Source organism: Girardinichthys multiradiatus, chromosome 18 (assembly GCF_021462225.1).
Source record: "Girardinichthys multiradiatus isolate DD_20200921_A chromosome 18, DD_fGirMul_XY1, whole genome shotgun sequence".
Taxonomy (NCBI): domain Eukaryota; kingdom Metazoa; phylum Chordata; class Actinopteri; order Cyprinodontiformes; family Goodeidae; genus Girardinichthys; species Girardinichthys multiradiatus.
The window spans coordinates 33,298,106-33,321,194 of NC_061810.1; the positions used below are offsets into that span (position 1 = coordinate 33,298,106).

Sequence of the window (23,089 nt, forward strand, 5' to 3'; positions counted from 1 at the left end):
ATCAATTATATAAATCCCATTCAAAAAGAAACAAAGCAAGCATGTGGTTATAAGGTGACAGAATGCGAAATGTTTAAGGGGCAGGCATGCTTTGGCAAGGGTCTGTATATCTTGGCTGACAAATTAACTCTGGCTTTCATCCTGTTCCATCTGAGAAACTAACATAACTGAGGATGAACATATTTTAGGCAGCATAAAGCTTATTCAGGAAGAAAAAAATCTATTTTGTTTCTGTAAAAGTTAATTTGTAGGCTAATTTTCTACGTTGCTCTCTAGGGAGATCCCACACCACCCACGACTAGTCATTAACTATTGGTTACTTTTTAGTAATGATATTATCTGCTTGTATACCCCCGCCCCCCCATCACTCAGCACAGCATGGTGTGCACATGCAAGACAGGGGTTCACATTCCTGCCTGCCATACATCACTCTGCTAATGGCCCTATTAGCACAGCCTCCAAGGCCTCTAATGAAAAATGCGTATTGTTTAGCACAAATATGCATGATAATCAGCTGCTAAATCATTCATAACATTAACTTTGAACGACATTGTCTCTGATGGCTTGCATGGACAAGCCGGGCACTTCATCACCTGAACGTAATGCAGCACCGCAGAGCGAGATGCTTGATCAGATGCTCGCTTGGTAGATTGTTTCTAATCTGGCCAAGGTGTTGAGTTCATCATTGGAACCATTCATCTTCCACCATGCCAGGACCTCCTGGCTCTCTGGAGGCCGGTGTAGCCAATTGCACTGAGGGATGAGCACAGATTTACAGGGTGACACGTGCCATTTTGGATGGAGGTGAGGTGAGGGAGAGGCAGCCCAGGAGTAATTGACCTGTCAGTATTCTGCTGCGGTGCCGCTACCCTGCCAGCCAGTGCGGAAATGAGAAAACATTATTTTTAAAGCGTTATTTCCAGTTGGGCCAACTGTTATTTATTTTCCCCCTTACGCCTTGTGGGGTCAGGAGATTGTTGCCATCGGACTAACAATTGAGGTTTATGAAAGCTTGGACTGCTCTTGTTTCTATCCTCCCTGCCTGTCTGCTTGTGGATGGAGCCAATGCTTTCCCAGGTACCTCTCTCTCATGTGCTTGTCCATCCTCACCTACTGGCTTTAGTTTCATCTGGCTGATCAATAACAGTCTGTCGATATGTTTACTGAGACATTGTTTCCTCCTCCTAAACACTTTTTGCTTTTTCATATTTCTTTTGCGTCTTCGCTTCATCCCAATAAGCTTGTTGATCTTGTGCCAAACTGGTCAGGGATGAAGACTTCGTGTGACTGAGAAGCCTTCCCTGACTCTGCCAGGCCATCATTGCACAAATCAATACCAGCATCCTCTGTGCAAATCCACCAGACCAGAGCAGAGCAGAGGCTGATATATTAAATCACAGTGAAATGTTAAAGACAGCCGATAGCCATGTCAGATCTGACCTGATCTTATCCTGACAAACTGAAGTCAACTGTGCCTTCCATACAAAATATTTTTCATTTTAAAATTGATGTACATTGGTGTCAATGTTTTGTCTTCTTTCCCTTTCTTTTTTCTCTAGTGAAGTGGTAGAATAATATGCAGAGATACAATAACCACGAAATGTAATGTATTTTAGCGAGATCTTATGTAATTGATTAACAAGAATGAATAAACCAAAAATTATGCACAATTTTTAACTAAAAAATCTGAAAATTGTAGTGAGCATATGTCTTAAGTCTGCTTTACTCTGACACCCCTTGAAAATATATTGCAAACAACTGAGTTCAGAAGTTGCTTAATTAGTAAATAAATTCTTTATTTAAGTTTGTTATAGAACATTAGTGAACAAACAGCATCATGAAGACCAAAAAACATACCAGACAGATCAAGGATGATGCCATGTTGGGTTATAATACTTCCTAAGCTTTAAACAATAAAATATTTTATTTGTAATGCACTTTACATTTCCAACAAAATCTCAAGTCAATAGAAAGAGAAAAACCACTAATAAAAAATGACATCTCATGGAGGACTTCCAGCAAGTAAATTAAAGCTTGTGGCTGTTATGTGAGAAATTGCAGAAAGGTTTCATGGGTTTGAAAACATTAGCAATGCTCTGTATATGTCCCACTTTGTTACTGACTACCCATAAATACTAGTTCTAGAGCTGCAGAATTGTGTATTTGACTGTTAATCTGCCTTCCCTTTCAGCTCCCAGCGCTCCTCCTCAGCAGGTAACAGTCCTGACAGTGGGAAATCAGAACAGCACTTCCATCAGCATCTCCTGGGACCCCCCTCTGCCAGACCATCAGAACGGCATCATCCAGGAGTACAAGGTTGGCTTCAGGAAGTCATGATCGACTCTCACATCACTCTTACGTAACAAAATAAGAACATGTTACTATTTATTTTTCTTCAGATTTGGTGCCTGGGGAATGAGACACGTTTCCATGTAAATAAGACGGTGGACGCAGCCATACGCTCCGTGGTGGTGGGCGGGCTGCAGGTGGGAGTGGTGTATAATGTGGAAGTCGCTGCGAGTACAAGTGCAGGAGTGGGAGTCAAGAGTGAACCTCAGCCTATAATCATTGGTAAGATAAATTGATTGAAAGCCATCGCAGCCTTTCACCATCAAGTTTTGAAAGACTGATGTAAGGGAGGGCAAAGGGTGTGGTTAAAAAAAAGAAACCAAATTGATGATATTGTTTAACAGTGACGTTTTGAAATGTTGTCCGACTGTATGTGATTTATGTGAAGCTCTGGCAGATTTTCTCTGATTTGACCCATAACTGATGACTTGGCCTGCAGCGTGTTCTTATTTCCCCAGTGTCACTCACATAATCCATCTCTGAGAGCAAAACACTGAGCTTGCACATATAATATATTTTTGTTTGTCTTTAGATGTGCTTGAGCTAAGATTGTTTTTACAGAACAATGTGGATCAGCGGCTTTGTCGCATGAGCGTTTTGCGAATAATTCACATATTTGTTACCATTGGAATTTATAAGCACTGATCAGATTTACTTTGAGGTGCTTTGTGGTTCCAGTTCAGCTTTGCTGCAAGAAATGTTGTCAAGGAGGCTACCAGGGGTGATGTGGGATTGGGGATCAATAGAGACCATGGCTCTCTTCTCTCATTTCATGTGGTGTGTTGTACTGGCAGTGGAGTAAATTAGAGGCTGAACAAAGCAAACAGCCTGATCACCTGGGGCTTTGTTATGAGCTTTTAGACTTTGTCTTTTTCAGTCTGCACATTGTGTTTATCCTCACATCCTTTAGATCTGTGTCTGGCTTTGATGGCTAGTATCCCCTCTAAAACTTAACAAAACATCAAACGAAGTGAAGAGTTCTCTAAAGAGAATGCAAAACCTAGAATATAATGAAACGCAACAAAACCGGAAGGTATTACAAACTTACACTGCCTTGCAAATTTATTCACACCTTTTGAATTAACTTTGAACTTTTAGAGGTGCAGAAGAAGCATCTCCACAGCATGACGCTGTCACCCCCATCATGTTTCAAAGGGAAGACAGTGTGTTCAGGGTGATGTACAGCTGTCTCGGTGCACATTGTGTTTTAACATCACATCCTTTGGATCTTTGTCCTATTTTGATGGTTTTTATGCCCACTAGCAAGAAAAAAAAAAAACTTAGATTAGCTAACAGTACAAAACACTACAAAGTAGGAAGGTATTACAAACTTACAGCATCTTTCAGAAGTACTCATACCTTCTAGAACCTTTAAGCAGAAAGCACTCCCCTAGTGTAATACTGGACCATAATTTTTTATGTCGAAGATGGTATGTTCAGGGTGATGTACGATGGTGTTCCCCTGAGGTTTGGATCTCTGCACCTTTGTCCTTTTCAATCTGTGATCTGTGTCCTGCATCCCAACTAAACATTAACAAGACCTTTAGATTAGTACGTGAAAAATAGCCTGAAGCAAAAGAAGTATAAAATACTATGAAATGTCACAAGGTAAGAAGGTATTACAAACTTACAGTAAAGTGCTTTCTGAAAGTATTCGTGCCTGTTCGACATTTAGATTTACAAAATAAAACCATTCCCACAGCATGACGCAGCCACCACCAACATGTGTTTCTGTGAAGATGGTATAAGATGTGCAGTGTCAGTTTTCTGCTACACATACAATTTTTCCACCTGAGCTGTGTTTCTCTGCAGCTCTGTCTTATTCAGTCTGCTCATTGTGTTTCACTGCACATCATTGTAGATGTGTGTCTTGCTTTGATGGCCTGCATCCCAGCTAAAAATAAACGAAACCTCGGATTAAGTGACCAGCTGCCTTAAGCAAAAGATACAAAGTGTAAATTGATATGAAACATAACAAAATAGTCTGGGATTGGGGATCAATAGAATGATAAACTGAACTTGACTGCATTGTATGTAATTGACGTGGAATCTCTCTGTGATTTGATAAAATTGACTTTTTCTTGTTGTAAAGTGCCTTGAGACGACATGCGTTTTGAATCTACGCTTTATAAATAAACTGAATTGAATTGATTTGTTGCAAAAGTAATTGTGTCAAACCTTTAGATGTGCTGAAGCACAGCCACGGTGAAGATGGTGTGTTCAGGATGATGTGCATTATTAGTTTTCTGCCAAACATAGCATTTTTCTATACTTTTATTAGGAAGGGACTTCTGGTAGGAATTAACAAGACTTGCTTTACTTGAGCTCAATTTCCAACAATGCCATTTTTTATTTATAGCTGTGAATAAATGTATTATTTCAAAGCCATTTGGTGCTTCATAGATGACCGAAGTTTCCTGTTGAAGATTAAAGGGACACATAACACCACTGATGTTTCCTGTTTCCTTACACCTCTCCACCCAGCTCCATATTAATCTTGTCTGCTTGTTTTTGTGCCCTCAGGAAAAGAGTTCCGGGACGTGATCATACACGGAAACCGGAACAACAGCATCACAGAACAGATAACTGATGTGGTGAAGCAGCCTGCTTTCATTGCTGGTATTGGAGGTGCTTGTTGGGTCATCCTCATGGGCTTCAGCATCTGGCTCTACTGGAGGAGAAAGAAGAGAAAGGGTCTGAGCAACTATGCAGGTTAGCAGTGCTTGAATGCTCAGGTGCCTTAGCAAAAAGAATGAAATATTCTTCCACCTCCCTCAACTCATTTTTTCTTCTTTCATAGCTTGAATGTTTTATCATTAGATCATTATCCTTCAATATCATAGACGCTGCTAGTGATATTATCAAGATGGATGGTCTGTTACAGCTCCATGGGGAGACAGATGTTAGCTCGGATCATTTCCGAGGGCTGCTGTTTTTGACAAATCCACCCACAGATTTATTAGCCCAGGTTGATGGAGACGAGTTTCCAGAATGGACTCGTTGTGGGTCTATGGAGCCGAAGTTAGTCCAGCTCAACACCCACACACTGACCCTCACATATTTGTGAATAACCCTTGGTCAATATTACCAAGCAAGTCTGCTTGCGTTGCCAAGTTCACCCGATTTCATTAAAAACTTAAATATATGGAATTTAACTATTTTCTTCTTGTCTTTTTTGTTGCATCTTTATTAAGCAGATATTAAGAACCGCACATTTATGAGAATATATTTTGCTCACTTCTCTGGAAAAGCAGTGGCAGTGACTTTTCACCTTCATGTACTACATTTATATGTAGTTTATTGTGTTTTATTTCATTTATGGCTCTGTCCCTCAGTGGCATCTGAGCTGACTGCTTTTCTGGTTGTAGCTCTGCAGACTGGGCAACATTCTGTCTTCACACTGGTTGTTTTTCTCTGGCCCTCCCTGCATCTCAGCTCGACTCTGTCCCGGGTGTGCAGAGACCACATTTCCACACAAACACCCCTCTCAAAGCTCTGCTTTGCTCTGCAGGCTTTTTAACGCACAACTTTTTCTGTCTTCTTGTTTTGCAGTTCAGTCCTTCACCTTCACCCCTGCAGGTACTGTTCATTTGTCCCGTCTCCTCACACCCCCCAACCTGAGCGCAGATTCATCCTCCTGCCCTATTTTAGTTTCCATGCTCAGACTGCCAAATGTTTGATCATGGCTAATGAAAAATTGAAACTTCATAAGGGGAAAAACAGTTTAACCTACCAGACAAGAACATTTACAAGTCAATTTTGCTATTAGCCATGACTTTTAACCCTGCATATTGAAACTCTTCTCCGTGCCAAGCCTACAACCCTTTTTTCATTCTGTGTAGTTTTTTTATGTCTGTTGTAGCTGTCGTTGTCTGAGCTTGGTTTCATTCTGTCCATCTTGCTTCTCCTGCTAAAATGATCCTCCTTTAATTTTATTTTCAATATCCAAATTACGCTGTGCTTTACCTATCCACATTCCTCTAGTGTTATTCAGATAGCTGGGTGCTGCATTCCCTTTTCTGTAAAATGGTTGTTGTGTTCTTTATTTGTAACAACTTCCCACACAGCTTTGGCTTTACCTTTTCAGATTCCCTGGCTAAAATCTGATCTTAAACAAAACATCTTGAAGGTTTTGATAGTTTATTGTCTGCACTTAACTGATTTAACACAAAAGATATTGCCCTGCACAAATAAGGGTCATTAGATGGAGGACTGTATTTTAAGCAAACAGTAGTGTAAAGAGAAAGTTCTGAACTATATGATCATAAGAAATGAAACCGAAAAGAACGGTATTTCAAACTTACAGTGCTTTGGAAAAGTATTCATAATGCTTAAAGTTGTCCACTTTTAATCACATTACAACCTTAAATTTGAAACAGCAAATGATGTGGATGTGGAAGTAAAATTATACATAGTCTGAAAAATGTGGTGTTCATTTATATTCAGTCTCTTTGTATCAATTTTACTTGAATATTTCTGGTATGTCTCTATCAGCTTTGCACATTTAAAGACTGAACATTATTCCCATTCTTCGGAAAACAACTAGTTTTTTCAGATTGGATGGAAAGCATCTCTAAACAACAAACTGAAGTCTTTCTAGAGAATACCAATTGGGATTTAGGTTTGGGCTTTGACTGGGCAATACGAAAACATGAATTTGCTTTGATCTGAATCATTTCACTGTAGCTCTAGATGTATGTGTAGGTCTGTTGTTCTAGAGGAAGGTGACTGTTCGGCCTTAGCCTTTAGGTTTTTGGTGGTTCTCCAACAGGTTTTCTTTCTGCCAAAGAACAACAACCTTAAGATCAGCCACTGTCACATTCAGTAGTCCAATGTTCAAAGCTTTGGATATAGTTTTATAACATAATCCTGCTTTAAACTTTGTCATAACTTTATCCCTGACCTGCTTAGAGTTTTCCTTGTTCTTCGTGATGCTGTTTGTTCATTAATGTTCTTTAATAATCCTCTGAGGCCTTCACCTTAATTTATACTTAGATTAAATTAAACACAGGTAAACTCTATATAATAATTAAAGTGATTTCTGAAATAGTTGCACAGGATTTTTAAGGGGTATCAGAGTAAAAGAGGCTAAATCAAATGAATACCACACATTAGATTTGTTTTTGTAAAAGTCTTTGAAAACCATTCATTCTTTTGCTTCCACTTTGCATTATTCACTACTTTGTGCTGGTCAATCATATAAAATCTCAATAAAATACAGGGATGTTTGTAGTTGTATGTGACAAAATGAAAATGGGGATATGAATACTTTTGCAAACCATTGTATATGAAAACCACCTGTGCCTAACCCCATCAGAGGTCAATGCTGGGGACCTTTCACTTTCCTGTATTAACCTTAAATAGTAACAGTTTTGCCAAAATATGCATGAATTTGAATGTTACCCCTGCTTAGGCTAAAGCAGTACTTTGGTCTGGTCTTTAAAAAGCAGCTGTAACAACATATTATGGAAGATGTGAATAATGTTGGTAAAACTTGTTGGGTTTTGAATAGGTCTTCTAATACGCCAAAGAGGAAGCAGGTTATTTCACAAAGTACGTTTTACTGGCAAGCACAATTTAATGTTCGGTTCAACATAGATTATATGGTGAGACTAGGGTAATATTTGGAACATGAATCAGAATGTGATTGAGAAGTTTAACAGTACTGCTTTCTTTGTATTGACAATTAGCTGATGTATCGAGTGTCCTGTCTCAGCAAAGTAAACCTGTCAGTACACGAGAGGTAAATCACAACACTGTCGTGGCACATAGCCAGCAAGAATTAGATTTGATGGAAATTTTATATACTGATTACGCTTTGTCAGCCCCCTCCCCACCACCGATGCTTATTAAAGGGGATTAATTTGTATTCATATTGGAGAAATAGCTTATCTTAGAGACGGAGGCGAGAAGCCCAGCCCAGTCGTGTCACTCTGGCTAACATGAAAGTATTTCTCAGCAGCCCAGAAATGTGCCTACACTCAGATAGAGACTTCAGAGGCCTTCATGCAGCACAGCATTCCCAGCCATCTCCTGTCAATCCACACTCAGACAGCAGTTTTCTCAAACACAACTTTTGCCAGTGGGGGAAAAATAGATTGGGGCTTTGGCTCTGGCTGAATAAAGAAGACTGAGTCTGTCTGCCTTTCTCAAAAGTAAAATTCTTATCCATACAAAGCTGCTCGAAGTAAACACTTAAATGCTAAATACAGTATTTTGCAAAATAATTCATACCTATTTAATTTTTTCACATTAATTCACATTCTAACCTCAAACTTCAATGTATCTTATGCAAGTGGTACATTAGGAAAATGAAGGAAACCTTTTTACACCTAAACATATGAAAGCTGTGGCGTTCATTATTATTCAGGCTTCCTGAGTTAATACTTTTTCATACCATCTTTAACTATGATCTCAGCGATAAGTCTTTTAGTGTATGTGTTTTATTCGCTTTGCGTGTCTAGGTACTGCATGTTCTTCCCATTCTTCTTTGCAGAATAGCTTCCTACTCAGTCAGATTGGTCAGATTGGATGAAGAGAAGAAGTCTTGCCTAAAATTTTCAGTTGGATTTTATTGTAGCTCTATCTGTATGTTTAAGGTCATTAGCTGGAAGGTGAACCTCTGTCCTAATCTCAACTATTTTGCATCCACTAACAGGATTACTTCTATAACCGTCCTGTGTTTATCTCTATACATATTCCCATGTACTCTGGCCAGCTTCTCTGTGTTTGCTGAACAAAATAATTACCACGATCCATGATTGAGATGATGGTGTGTTAAGGGTTAAATGCAATCTTTGTATTCCACCAAACAGAGAGTTTTGCATATAGGCCAAAATGTTCAATGTTAGTTATCTGACAAGATCACCTTCTTCCACATATTTGCTGTATCCCCCACATGGCTTTTGGCAGACAACAAATGGCTTTCTTTTTGCATCTCTTCCATAGATGACAAATTCTCCACCTGAGCTCTGGATCTCTCTCTCTAACAAACCTAAGGCCTTCACAGAGCAGATGTGTTTATGCGAAGATTTAAATGTTTACAAATTAGTTTATTCAGATATTTTATTTAGGGGTTTTAAAGTAACCGGGTTGATGAATGAACACACCACATTTTTCAGATTTGTAAAGCATTTTGAAAAGTTTATCAGTTTCTTTCACTTTCATAATTATATTCTAATCTTTGTCGGTCTTTTACATAAAATGTCCAAAAATACATTGAAGTCTACTACATTCATAAGGCAATATATACACTGCTCAAGAAAATAAAGGGAACACTCAAATAACACATCCTAGATCTGATTGAAATAAATATTTTCATTGAATATTTTTGCTATTGAATGACAACAAAATCACTCAAAAATCATCAATGGAAATCACATTTATTAACAAATGGAGGCCTGGATTTGGAATCACACACAACACTAAAGTGGAAAAACACACTAGAAGCTGATCCAACTTTGATGTAATTTCCTTAAAACAAGTCAAAATGAGCCTCAGTATTGTGTGTGGCCTCCACGTGCCTGTATGACCTCCCTACAACGCCTGGGCATGCTCCTGATGAGACGGCGGATGGTCTCCTGAGGGATCTCCTCCCAGACCTGGACTAAAGCATCCGCCAACTCCTGGACAGTCTGTGGTGCAACGTGACGTTGGTGGATGGAGCAACACATGATGTCCCAGATGTGCTCAATCGGATTCAGGTCTGGGGAACGGGTGGGCCAGTCCATAGCTTCATCTTGCAGGAACTGCTGACACTCTCCAGCCACATGAGGTCTAGCATTTTCCTGCATTAGGAGGAACCCAGGGCCAACCACACCAGGATATGGTCTTACTGGGGGTCTGAGGATCTCAACTCGGTACCTAATGGCAGTCAGGTTACCTCTGGCGAGCACGTGGAGGGCCATGCAGCCCTCCAAAGAAATGTTACCCCACACCATTACTGACCCACTGCCAAACCGGTCATGCTGAAGGATGTTGCTGCAGATCACTCTCCACGGTGTCTCCAGACTCTGTCACGTCTGTCACATGTGCTCATTGTGAACCTGCTTTCATCTGTGAAGAGCACAGGGCGCCAGTGGCAAATTTGCCAATCCTGGTGTTCTCTGGCAAATGCCAAGCGTCCTGCACGTTGTTGGGCTGTAAGAACAACCCCCATTTGTGGACGTCAGGCCCTCATACCATCCTCATGGAGTCGGTTTCTAACCGTTTGTGCAGACACATGCACATTTGTGGCCTGCTGGAGGTAATTTTGCAGGGCTCTGGCAGTACTCCTCCTGTTCCTCCTTGCACAAAGGCGGATTTAGCAGTCCTGCTGCTGTGTTGTTGCCCTCCTACGGCCTCCTCCACGTCTCCTGGTGTACTGGCCTGTCTCCTGGTAGCACCTCCAGGTTCTGGACACTACGCTGACAGACACAGCAAACCTTCTTGCCACAGCTCGCATTGATGTGCCATCCTGGATGAGCTGCACTACCTGAGCCACTTGTGTGGGTTGAAACATCAGCCAGAAAGCATAAGTACTGATAAGTGGTCTGTGGTCCCCACCTGCAGGACCACTCCTTTATTGAGTGTTTCTTGCTAATCGCCAAAGATTTCCCCCTGTTGTCTATTCCATTTGCACAACATGTGAAATTGATGGTCAATCAGTGTTGCTTCCTAAGTGGACAGTTTGATTTCACAGAAGTTTAATTTACTTGGAGTAATATTGTGTTGTTTAAGTTGTCCCTTTATTTTTTTTGAGCAGTGTATATATTTAAGATGAAATATACATTTGTATTTATCTCATAGCCAAAGAAGAGTAAAGAAGTTCATCTTAAACTATGATCAAGAGATTTATCAGAGCAGCGAGTCCTGTCAGCAGAGCTCTCATCTGTTTTGGGAGTTTCTTCTGGCTCTTGTCTGTTTCTGCGTCACTCTCAGAAAAGCCCCATCACTTGCCCGAGCTTGATCTGGAATCAACTTGAATGAAACTGGAAAAAAAAAAGGAAGAATGTTGAGTCTTCCTCTCTCTTTAATCTCCATCTGCGGAGCAAATGAGCCAAATTACTAACAGCTTTCCTTCCCCTCTCTTTCTAGTAAAGCAGTTCTCTTATACTTTCCCTCTTTTTCCTTTCATCTCAATGGAATGAGGTAAATTCCAAAACTCTATGGTTTTTGATTCTTCCCTGCAATCCATTGAAGTTTTAACAAGCTTAAAAATTTCCCTGCTGCTTTGTCATCATGACTGCAGTGAAGATGCCTCAATTTAGGAGTTTTACAAGCCAGATAAAGTGTTCCTCCCTTTATCTCTGCATCCTTTTCATGGATCAGACCACATGCATGGCTTCTGGGGATTCCTGCTAGACACATGACCAGTATCTCTGATAAAAAAAAAAAACTCAAAGTGATTAATGAGTCTTCTGCCTTTTCTAATCATTTTTGTTGGAGTTTAATCACAAATCTGATAATGCCTCTTCAGCAAAATCAAAGAGATGAAATGAGGTTTGCTTCTCATCTAGCACCTTGTCCTTGAAGAACACGTCATCTTGATTTATGTAAATCGAAGCAGTGTACAAGCTTTAAAAAAGGAACCAAAGACATTGCCTGCAGAGGGACAACTGAAGCCCATGGTGAATCCATTAAACAAGTGGTGCAATAAAAAACAAAAAGGATGAACTCATAGCTGCTAAAGCACAATGGTAAACTGGACAATACCGAGGACATTGTCTTTTTATTAGTAGTTTGCGGGGCTTTTCAAAAGTACTAAAACCTCTTGAACTTTTTCAGATTTCTTAATGTTATAAACAGAAACTTTATTATCTCCTTGGTCCTTTGTGACAGATCAACACAAAGTAGCAATAGTTATGAAGTAGAAGGAAAATTACACATTACTTTCACCAGTTATTACAAATCATTTTTATAGCATGGAAAGCATTTACATTCTGACCCCTTTACTCTGATAAAAGTAAATAAAAATCAGCGCAACCTATTCCATTCAAAAGTAACATAATTAGTAAATAGATTGCAGTTTTGTGTTATTGAACCTTAAAACAAACGCTCTCCATCCAATCTGACTGAGTTTGAGTTATATTGCAAAATTGATTGGGGAGCAATTTCAGTCTCTTGATATGAAAAGCTACTTAGAAACATACTCCGGACTGCTTGTAGGTGTAGTTGTGGAGGAAGGTGTTTCTACACAACTACACCTACAAGCAGTCCGGGGTATGTTTGTAAATGTAGTTGTGGAGAAAGGTGTTTCTACAAAGTATTGACTCGAACGGGCTGAATACAAAATGCATTCTGCACCTTTTAGAGTTTTATTTGTCAAAAAAAAATTTAACTATTGTTTTACTTCCACTTAACATTTCCATGTTATTTTGTGTTGGTCTGTTTTCTTAAATCCTGATAAAATTGATTTGAAGTTTTTTATTCTAACGTGACAAAGGTAAAAGATATCTAAGGGTAGGTTATTATGTATTTAAAACCAGGTTGTATCTTACATAAACATGATGCCTTTCTTTTTGTCTTTCTTTCTTTTTTCCTGCCTTTAGTGACATTCCAAAGAGTTGATGGTGGTCTGATGGGCAATGGAAGGTGAGTACTGCCACCAAAATAAAAGCGTGTCATCGCTGTTTTTAAATTCTATGGCCTCTGGTTTACTCAACCTTTCCACCAGAGTCACGCATGAGGTCCACATCAACCGCTCCTGATTCTAACATTGATAAATGACTGATGGGTTTAAAAGATTACCAATACCTGTTTTAATGGCTACCACACAGGCCTGACACCCAAATATACATTTCTACCACATCTCCATTTATGCATTGATAGATATACTCATAAATCTCCTCAACAGAATTAACAGAAACAATTTAAGCAGACAGAGCTTTTATTTTGTCATTTATCTTTCGCCTGCTTGGTACGGGTAACCCCAAAGCCCTCTTGAGTGATAAATTTCCCTGTCACCTTGTGTAGGCGGCTGGGATCTGAGCACATGTAATAATGTAAAAATAATTACCCAGGGGAGAGGTGTGAGAGTGTGTGTGGATGTGGGTGTCTGTGTGTGTGAACATCTCCATACAGCCTGCTCCGTTTCAGTGCATGTTAGTGAAATGAGATGAACTACAGTGAATGGGGCAATGCTCAATGGCACCACTCATCCTTTGTAGGGATTCAGGGGACTCTCTTGAGAATCCCAGGTTTCTGTCTATCTGCTACTTATCACATCTGACTTGGTAAAAACCAGCACATCTCCAATGCTCACAAAAAAACTGTGACTAAATCTGACCCCGCATGTCTTCCGGCTGATGATGGGGGGGTTTATCTAGTCCTATATCAGCATTTGTATATCTGTGGCTTTTCTCCAACATTTCTTTTGTCATGCGTAAATGCAGCAATGGGCGATTTCCACTGAATCGTTCTGTGAGCTACCAGCGATCTCTTAATGAATTAGCTACACTACTTGCTTGCTGTTCTCTTCCTCATCTACTTTCTGCGGTTATATTTTTCTTTCAATTTTCCACTTAAGTGGTTCCAATTCTCACTCCATGTCTGTAATTTCTTTGGGATGCTTTTCAAATCTTTTGTCAGCAGCTCTGAATGCCACAGTTTTCTAAAGATGCGGCAATCAATCGAGCAGAAACTTTGAGTTGCACAATTTTCCCTTGATTGGCTCTGATCTGTGATCAGCAGGTCAAACACTGAAAATTCAGTTCTCCCCCTTTTCAAAAAATACAAAAATCTCCCACTATTTCCCGTCTGTAAATGGATCAATTGACAGCATGTACATTGATGTGCTAGTTTGAGCTTATTACTAGTCAGATAAAGGTCTTATACAGGTACATCTCAATGAATTACAATAACTTCCAAGAGGTCATTACACAGAGAATGACATATTGAAAGCATTTATTTTTGTTCATTTTGATGGCTATGACTTACAGCTTATGAACACAAAATTTATTTCAATACCAGTAAAAAGGTTTATTTGTTTGACATGAGGTCTGCACAGTGGCGCAGTTGGTAGCACTGTTACCTTGGAGCAAGAAGGTCCTGGGTTCGGTTCCTGGCCAGGAGTCTTTGCATGTTCTCCCCATGCATGCACAGGTTCTCACCAGGTACTCTGGCTTCCTCCCACAGTCCAAAAACTTGATTGTTAGTTGAATTGGTCTCTCTCAATTGCCCTTAAGTGTGAATGGGTGTGTACATGGTTGTTTGTCCTGTGTGTTTCTGTGTTGTGCAGCAATGGACTGGTGACCTGTTCAGGGTGTATCCCGTCACTCACCAGAAAAACTGCTGGAGATAGGCACCAGCTTTTCCATGACCCTGTAAGGAAGAAGCGGGTATAGAAAATGGATAATTGGATGTTTAACATGGAAGTGTTGGCCGTCTGAAGGTACTATACAGTATATTTGCACAATACGTGGTCATGGCTCCTTTTGCTTGAATTGTGCTACTGCTGAGGTATTAAGCAATATGTGATTGCTCTTTTAGTTGCCTTCAGTATCCCTGCCGCTTGTGCAAATTTATTGACACACTTTTTCTTTCCACTCAACTTTCTATCAATGTGTTTAGATACAGCACTCTGAACAGCCAGCTACTTTAGTAATAAGGATTGTGTAGTTTTAAGTTTTTTTTTTAATATAGTTTATGTAATATTATGTCATATTTTTATTTTGAAGATATTCTGTTTTATTGAGATGCACTTGTACTTTATTGTATAAATGAAGATAATTTTGTAATTCCATTACTTTGATTTGGATTAAAAACTACTACTACTAAAAAATTTAAATAACCTCCAGCACAATTTTTTCTTTTTCTTTTTTTGCATTATATTCCATTGGAAAAACAATTTAATTTAATCCATCATTATCTAAATTGGATATTGAGACTAACCCTAACCAAAGGGTGCTGGAACTCAGAATCGGCCTGGAAAAGCCTGATCAGTGCATCTCTCTGTATTTCCAAAATAAGAACATGATGCTTCCCGGGCTGCTAAATTGAGCCTTTGATCGGTTACCGGTAGCCACAGTAATGCCATCATATCCCAGATGTTACAACTTTCCCATCTGCCCTGAAACAAGAAATGTGAAGCAGAGGATATCTGAAAAAAAATATGATAATTTGTTTCATGAAATGTTTATAGCATTAATTAGACACTGGCAAATGAAGCCACATCTGTTTCCATTTTCTCGTTGGCTTGTGCCAAATTGCTCTGACTCAACATTTATACTTAATCGATCACAAACTAAATGATTCATGGAAGATGAATGGGCTGCAGATTGTAGAGACCTGGACGACTTGGCTTTGGCTGCTCAATTGAAATTGATAAGAAGCTGATAAGGGTTCATTTCTTAAAACCATGCCAATATTGAGATAGTAATTAGGAGGTAGTAATAACTTCCTATCTCCACACTGATCAATGTTTTAGCAGGACAGATTCACTCCTTTTGGCAGAGCAAATGTACTAAGGGAACAGGTTTTAATAAATCCGTTGCTATAGAGATTCATTTCCATCCCAGGATCTCAATCCTAAATGAGATCATCTTCTCTGAGATTTAATCCATGGAGTAATCTGTGTTTCCATTGTGTAAGATAACATTTATGCTTTAAATCCAAGTTAAATCAACTATTCTGCTGACCAATAAACAACAGATTTATGCAGTTAGTTTGGAATGAATCTTCCTTACTTTGCTTATTGATAGGATGCTCTGTGTCAGGCAGGTTGGCACTGTTTATAGATTCATTCTTGCTCATCACAAGTTCCTGAAATGTTTAAAAGGAAGAAGGATGTTGCTTCAAGTCAGATCTCATCTCCCAAGGTGGCCATCTATCCTCGGTTATACAGAGAATAAATGTTAGGCATCAACTTTTTAGCAGACAGATGTCCCCGAAATGTTTTCCATTACCCCTATATAGGAAGCACACACTTTTAACAAATATCCTTGGTAGAGATCAGTCTTATTTTAATTATGCTTTGCTGAACACTGCTAACATGATAAATGCAAGGACAATACAGCAATTTCCACTGTCTGCTCTTTCCTTTTCAAACGGTACTTAGAAGAAAGAACAATGTCTTTGTTCTCAGCTTTTTTGCAGCATGAAAGATTTTAAATATAAATAAGACGGGGTGGATGTGGAGCTGTGTAGTGGAAAAATGAAGGAAAATGGGGTTAGGAAAATATGGTATGGTAAGAAAGAATGATGGCAGCAGTGGAACATGGCAGCCAGAAACAGAGGTAGAAGTACAGGGAGAGATGTATGACCCTATAAAAGTGGATGTGTCTGATGCACAACCATCAATTTGAATGACTTGTCTCCCCTGAGGGCCTGCTTTGGCATTCAGGAGCCACAGCGAGGGCTCTTAGCTCACCGCCAGGACTGTAGTTCATTTGGACTCCTCCCTTTGCTGAACAGCTTTTCTCATTAGAACCAGTAGCTGAGATGGAGAGCAACTGCAGCACACCCATTACCTGCCCTTGTCCTCGTGGTTTGACTCTCTCCTAGTTCCTCAGTGCCAACCCATCACCCTGCTGGAGCTCAGACAATAAGCTCCATCAGACTGCTAGGTTGGAAGCTATTTTGTTGCAAAGCTTCTCAGGGTGCACATTCTATAATGGACTTCAAATAAAACTATAAGTGTAGAGGTAAGCTGATTATATTTTAAATATTTTGTATAGGAGCCTTCTGTTTGCTAAAAAGCCATTTTTTCTTTCACAACTAAGTCAAACAAGTTCCACACGCACAGTGGCTTGCAAAAGTACCATATGCCATGAACGTTTTCACACTGTTGCGATACAACCACAAAACTGAACGTGTTTTATTAGGTTTCTGTGACAGCCTAACTGCATACCTGTAATGTAGAAGAAAATGATACAGGTTGGATGGAGAGCACGTGAACATCAGCTTTGAAGTCTTACTGCTGATTATCAGTTAGCTTTTGTCTAGACTTTGACTTTTTGGACTATTCTAGCACACATGTTTTGATCTACACCATTTCATTGTAGCTTTGACTGTCTGTTTATCATCTTTTTCCTGCTGGAATGTGACATTTTCCTGTCCAAACTGAACAAAAGCATACTTCTTCAACCTCCCATCAACTACGGCCCATTTGGCTGCCTCTACTAAAGAAAGGCATCCCTTCTTGCCACTGTTTTATAAAGGACAGATTTGTGGACCTCAGCATTTATAGTTGTCCTGTCCACAGCTTTTACCACCTGAGCTGGGGATCTCTATGGCTCCTCTAGAATAACCATTTGTCTCTTGACCTTTTCTGTTTAGTGTTCTCTTTGCCCATCTTGCAGTTCTGTTACACTCTTGCTTTTTTCACATAATGTTCTATAATAAACCTCTAAATTGTTCACAGCTGTATCTGTACTGAAATTAAAGTGAGATCCATTAAATAATCAGGTGACTTCTGAAGGCAATTAATTACAATGGACTTTATTTAGGAGTAAAGAGGGTTGCACAACTACACAGCACACATATTTCCATGAGTACAAAATGTTGAAAACCATGCATTGTATTTTTCTTTCACTTGACAATTATGCAGTACATTGTGTTGATCTATTACATAAAATCCTATTAAAACACAGAAGTTTGCGGTTTTGCACATGTTGGCCTACTCAACATGTCTACATGAGCAGGCATTTAGCTGCCTCTACGCATTCAGCCTGACCCGAGTGCCTCCCACCAGTGACCCGTGAAAAGGTAAAATCTTAAAGACTGCTTTTACAGTTCACGATCCCTGGGGAGACACACGCCACCCGTTACGTAGAACCGGCCACTCCCATGAGCAGTCATCCCACCTCAACACCATGATGTGATCAGTTATAAAGCTTGAGTCTCCACCAAATATGTGGATTGTGTGGACATCTCCACAAGGGGTTAATGAGAAAACACAACACATTGTTCGTGGTATTAATGAGTTAGATATGTGATACACAGAACTGCTATTATCTGCTCCTGCACATGTGTTTAGAAGGCAAAAGCAGGCAGTAGAGTGTCCATAGTGTGCTTTTGCATAAATATCTGAATGAATGTGACAAAGGCACAGCAGGAGAAAAAGGGAAATAAACAGCTGTGTTTGCCTGAAGGAATTTTAACTTTTTAAAACAAGAAGTGTATCTGTGTGCTATTTCTCCCTTTTTCAGAAGTGTTTAATTTGGTTCAGAAGCTTATCTCTTATAAACACACACTATTGTGCAGAAAGTAATGTTTAAAATTATGTTTGATGTGCTTTATTTTACATTTCTAAATGCAGAAAAATTTGGAATTAAATCATATCTAATGAAGGTCTTTTCATTAAAAAAACACACACAGCCTCTTATTTAATTTTGTGTTTCAACCTGTGTTTTTCTTCAGCCGACCGGGCCTGCTGAATGCCAGTGACCCGGGCTACCCCTGGTTAGCCGACTCCTGGCCGGCAACCAGCCTACCTGTCAACAGCAGCTCCGGGGGACCAAACGACCTGACTAATTTTGGTCGAGGAGGTGAGCACTCTGGTGTTCCAGCTCCTTCAAGATTGAGACCATAAGAGATGAAAGTCGGCATCCCTGCCTTCCTTTGTGTTCAAACACAGCCCCCGTTGTTTGTCATGCACATATATGCATAGAAAATGTGCACATTCAAGCATATTTTGTATGTGTTTAGACATATTTATTTTTTACACCAGAAGGCAGCTCGAGCATTAACAGCAGGGGGACTCTGCTGTCACCAGGTTGAGTGATGGCAGATAGTCCAGCTTGGTGTCATTGCCCATACTTTTGAGTAGGAGAATGTGAAGGGGAGAGGCAGGCACCGGAGATGTAGGGGGGTGGATGGATGTTTGAAAGGATGGTCTTGAGCAGCGAGTTGTGAAGGACAGGCACAGCTTGACTGCTGCAGATGTGGACACTTCCGCCATGGCTTTACATCATCTCCCCTTCACTGGGCATGCAAACCGTGTGGTATGAGGAGACCCTGGCTTCTGTTTCACTTACTTTCTCTCCGTCTGGTACAGCATGTAGACAGATGCAAAACATGTGCATTATGCTCATGTATAGGAACAGAAAAGATAGGGTGTCAAGATATCTAGAAGGTATAGTATGTGGGGGTATAATAAAGCTCTTCACCCTAAGGGCAAACAATTGGAGGAAGTTACAGACGGCTTTATTGTTTTGAACAGAAATTTTGTCTGTCAGTCATGTACAACTAGATGTGTATTTCTTATTAGGGTTGTAATGATACACCCACACCAGGAGATGAAGCACGGTAATGCGTTCACCAGAATGAATGAAGTAAGCAATATTTTTTAGGAATGTAAGAATTGTCCTTTGTTTGTCTTTGCAAATACATGTTTTGAAACAGTGCTTTAAAGAATCTGTTTTAATCAGTTTAAGATAATTCTGTTAAAGTCCAAATATCTGGTTTTATGTGTCTCTACTTTAAAGGTGGTTCTAATGCCAAAACAATATAAAAAACAGAAAGATGAAAGCATAGTTCAGAGCTTTACTAATCTGTGTATTTTACATTTAAAACTTGAGATACTAAAATGTTGTTGAAAACTGACTAAATAACCCTGAAATACCCTTTAGTTTAGTTAGCTAACAGGCAGGGCACAGCAACAGGAGAGGGAGGGGGAGAGATAAGGTACTAGTTAAATGCAATGACCAAAATAAAAATTTTTTCAAAGCAGGTAATAATCTATTTTTAACATTTGTGAATTATAACTGGTGAGTTTTGATGATCAACCAGTATTTTATCTCCATAATGTACAGAGAGTGGCATTCATGAGAAAATTAGCCAACCTGTCAAAATTTGAGATTGCAGTTTGAGCTATGGTTGAGAAGCTGGGGACATGCGTCTCATGTGGATAATCCTACCTGATAAAATGAGAACAAAGGAAAAATCCTTTTACTCTACATTAATAGTTTCTGTACTTCCATAAAAAGATATAATAGTTTGATATTCCTCTTTATCTACTTAAAAATATATTTCTGGTTTGCAAATAAGTTAACCCTGAATTTGCTTACATATAGGTTCTCTCTCCTTCTGTTCAGATCTTCCCACTGGACAAGGAGATAAAACAGGCACGATGATGTCTGATGGAGCCATCTACAGCAGTATAGACTTCACCACTAAGGCCAGCTACAACAGTCCAGGTCAGACATCCCAAGCAACTCCTTATGCAACCACTCAGATCCTCCACTCCGGCAGCATCCACGAGCTGGCTGTGGATCTGCCCGATGCTCAGTGGAAGGCCTCTCTCCAAGCTAAGCAGGAAATGGCAAACCTGGGCTACTCCTTGCCTGACAAGAACTCCTGCAACAACAGTAAGTCAAAGATTACACTAGGTGCTAGTTAAATGATGTGTTGTACTTGTGTTTAGGAGGCTAATTTCTTATAAAGTCTCAAAATCCAGTCCAACTTCACTGTAGTGCAAAGTGGGTGTCTTAAAAGTGTATTTGTCGTTATTTTCTAGCAGCCGTCATATTGGTTGCTCTGGTTGAAGCTGAATAAACTCCCGTGAAAGAGATACACAGTAGAGCCATCCATTAATTTCCAGCTAAGTTTTCATTGCAAGCCTCCTCCTCCCTTAGTTTTAGCATAATTGCCAGTCTGTTTTATCTTTCTTAATATTGAAGAAAATCATCTAAGATCATTACCATGGATTTGAGAAGGGATTTTTTAAAGTTTCATACTTTAATAGTTGTATTCTTATACATATTTATGATCTAATTTTCCAACACTCTAAAAGCAATTCATTTTATTCTGTTTTTTCTACTTTGTCCCCTTTTTAATGAATCTTTCAAAACGTGATAAAATGTGATTATATCTTTCTAAACGGGGACGAACATTGAAGCGTAATCTCCACTGCTGACTCTCTGATCCTATTCCAAGAATTGAGAACAGTCAGGGGAGAAGATTTCAACCACATTTTTCAAATCACACAAAAAAAAGAAAAATGATTTGCCCCATGAATGTGTTCTCTATTACTCACAAGACATTGAGAAATATGTGCTGAGTCTCTGTTTCCTGAATTTATCCCGCTTTCTTTTTGCTCTAACTGCATGTTTTGCATGTGCTTGTGCTAACTGCCAATCACCTGATGCCACTGTGATTTTTGCCCTCTAACCTCCACTGTAGCCCTCCTTTTCATTCCTGACTACCGATTGACCGATGGATTGTCTAGTAGAATACCACACAACCAATCACAAGATTTCAGCACCACCAGCTCTCACAACAGCTCAGAGCGAAGCGGCAGTCTCTCAGGTTGGTTTACGCAGCGGAGAATAAAGCAGGATGGGACATTATGCACCCCCGCCCATCTTTATGATTGACGATGTCTTAATTCATTTAGTGAGCTGGTATTTGCATGTGCAGACGCCATTCTCAAAAACTTATCCCCTTCTCCACTCACTGAAGATGCTTTGCTCAATCAGTTGCCTCCCTTGTTTCCAGCTACCTGTGCTCTTTCGGAACTAGTCTTTTATTGTTTGTTTTTTTTATTATTTCAATTTTTTTTTAAGGATAAGGATTTCTTGGGTATACAAGTGCATTTTAACAAATTAGGATATCTCTGAAAAGTCAAGCTATTTCAGTAAAACAATTCGAAAGGTAAAAGACAATAAAAAAAAAAACTGTGCAATACATCTGGTCATTTTGCATATTACTACATACAGCTAATTACACACAAAACAGTTTCTCTGAATTTTTTTATACAACATAAGATATAAAACACATTTTTAATAGAGAAATATTGACCCAGCAAAACCATAGAGAAGACTGGGGGTAGGAGAAAAGGCCATTGCTAAAGGAACTACTTGTTGGCAGAGTGCTACGTTGAAATATATTATTGGAAAGTTAAGGGAAAGTAATAAAAGGATGGTAGGAAAAAGTAGTAGCGAGCCACAGAATACAGAATCACAGTTTCTTGATATCCAGTGTGAAGTTTCCGTGGTCAGTGATCATTTAGGGACCCACTCATTTGCTTGTGTCCAATGTCAGTGCAGTTGTCAAACAGGAAATTTTAGAGTACTTTATTTCTCTCTGACAAGATATACAAATATGGAGTTGTGGCACCTTTCCATGCTGATAAAAGTACCTGGTCTCATGGCTGTGCCTGATTGGCCAGCAAACTGGCCTAATCTAACCCCCATAGGGGTTAGGGTTTGAGCCAGGGTTTAGGTCAGAGGTTGGGACTTGAAGGAAGATGAGTAACTCCAGACCAACTAAGACAGACGAGCAGAAGGCCAATATTAAAGCAGCCAGTGCTTGCTTAACGTTTGTTGCCTCCAGGCTGTTGATGCAGTAATTAATCCAAAAGGAGCCCTGACCAAGTACTGAGTGCATATACCATACAGTTTATAGACATAATGGAGATACTGCAGACATATATATATATATATATATATATATATATATATATATATATATATATATATATATTATTTATTTTTATTTATTTATTTTTTTTTTTTTTTCGGTCTCATATAAATCAGATTTTGAGAAACCGAATTAGGGCTTTTAATGAGGTGTATGCCATAATGGTCAAAATGAAGAGAATTTAAATATTTTAAATATATCACTCTGTCTGTAATGGGCCTGAATAATATATGAGTGTCAGTTTTCTATTTGAATTATTGAATCATTATAAATGAACTTTTCTTCTAATTAACCGAGTTGTACATGAAGTTTAGTGATAGAAAAATGGCAGTTGGGATACCTCTATAAGTCCTAGGGCTGGGGTTCTGCCACAACTGCAGATCTTTTTGATGGCTTTGTC

The 23,089-nt window shown here is 39.4% G+C and overlaps 1 protein-coding gene across 9 annotated transcripts in view; it reads left to right on the forward strand.

Annotated features, from left to right (window-relative positions):
* The window catches only part of robo2 (roundabout, axon guidance receptor, homolog 2 (Drosophila)), a 426,047-nt gene that overhangs the window by 374,483 nt on the left and 28,475 nt on the right, over positions 1-23,089 (forward strand). For 4 of the 9 annotated variants that reach the window (XM_047391235.1, XM_047391236.1, XM_047391244.1 and 1 more), the window contains 8 exons: positions 2,192-2,316; positions 2,400-2,571; positions 4,873-5,061; positions 5,902-5,928; positions 12,879-12,921; positions 18,688-18,815; positions 20,364-20,636; positions 21,451-21,576. In XM_047391235.1, coding sequence (XP_047247191.1) covers positions 2,192-2,316; positions 2,400-2,571; positions 4,873-5,061; positions 5,902-5,928; positions 12,879-12,921; positions 18,688-18,815; positions 20,364-20,636; positions 21,451-21,576 — 1,083 coding nt within the window. The remainder of the gene's footprint in view (positions 1-2,191; positions 2,317-2,399; positions 2,572-4,872; positions 5,062-5,901; positions 5,929-12,878; positions 12,922-18,687; positions 18,816-20,363; positions 20,637-21,450; positions 21,577-23,089) is intronic. The other 5 variants (XM_047391238.1, XM_047391237.1, XM_047391242.1 and 2 more) reach the window with 3 other exon arrangements.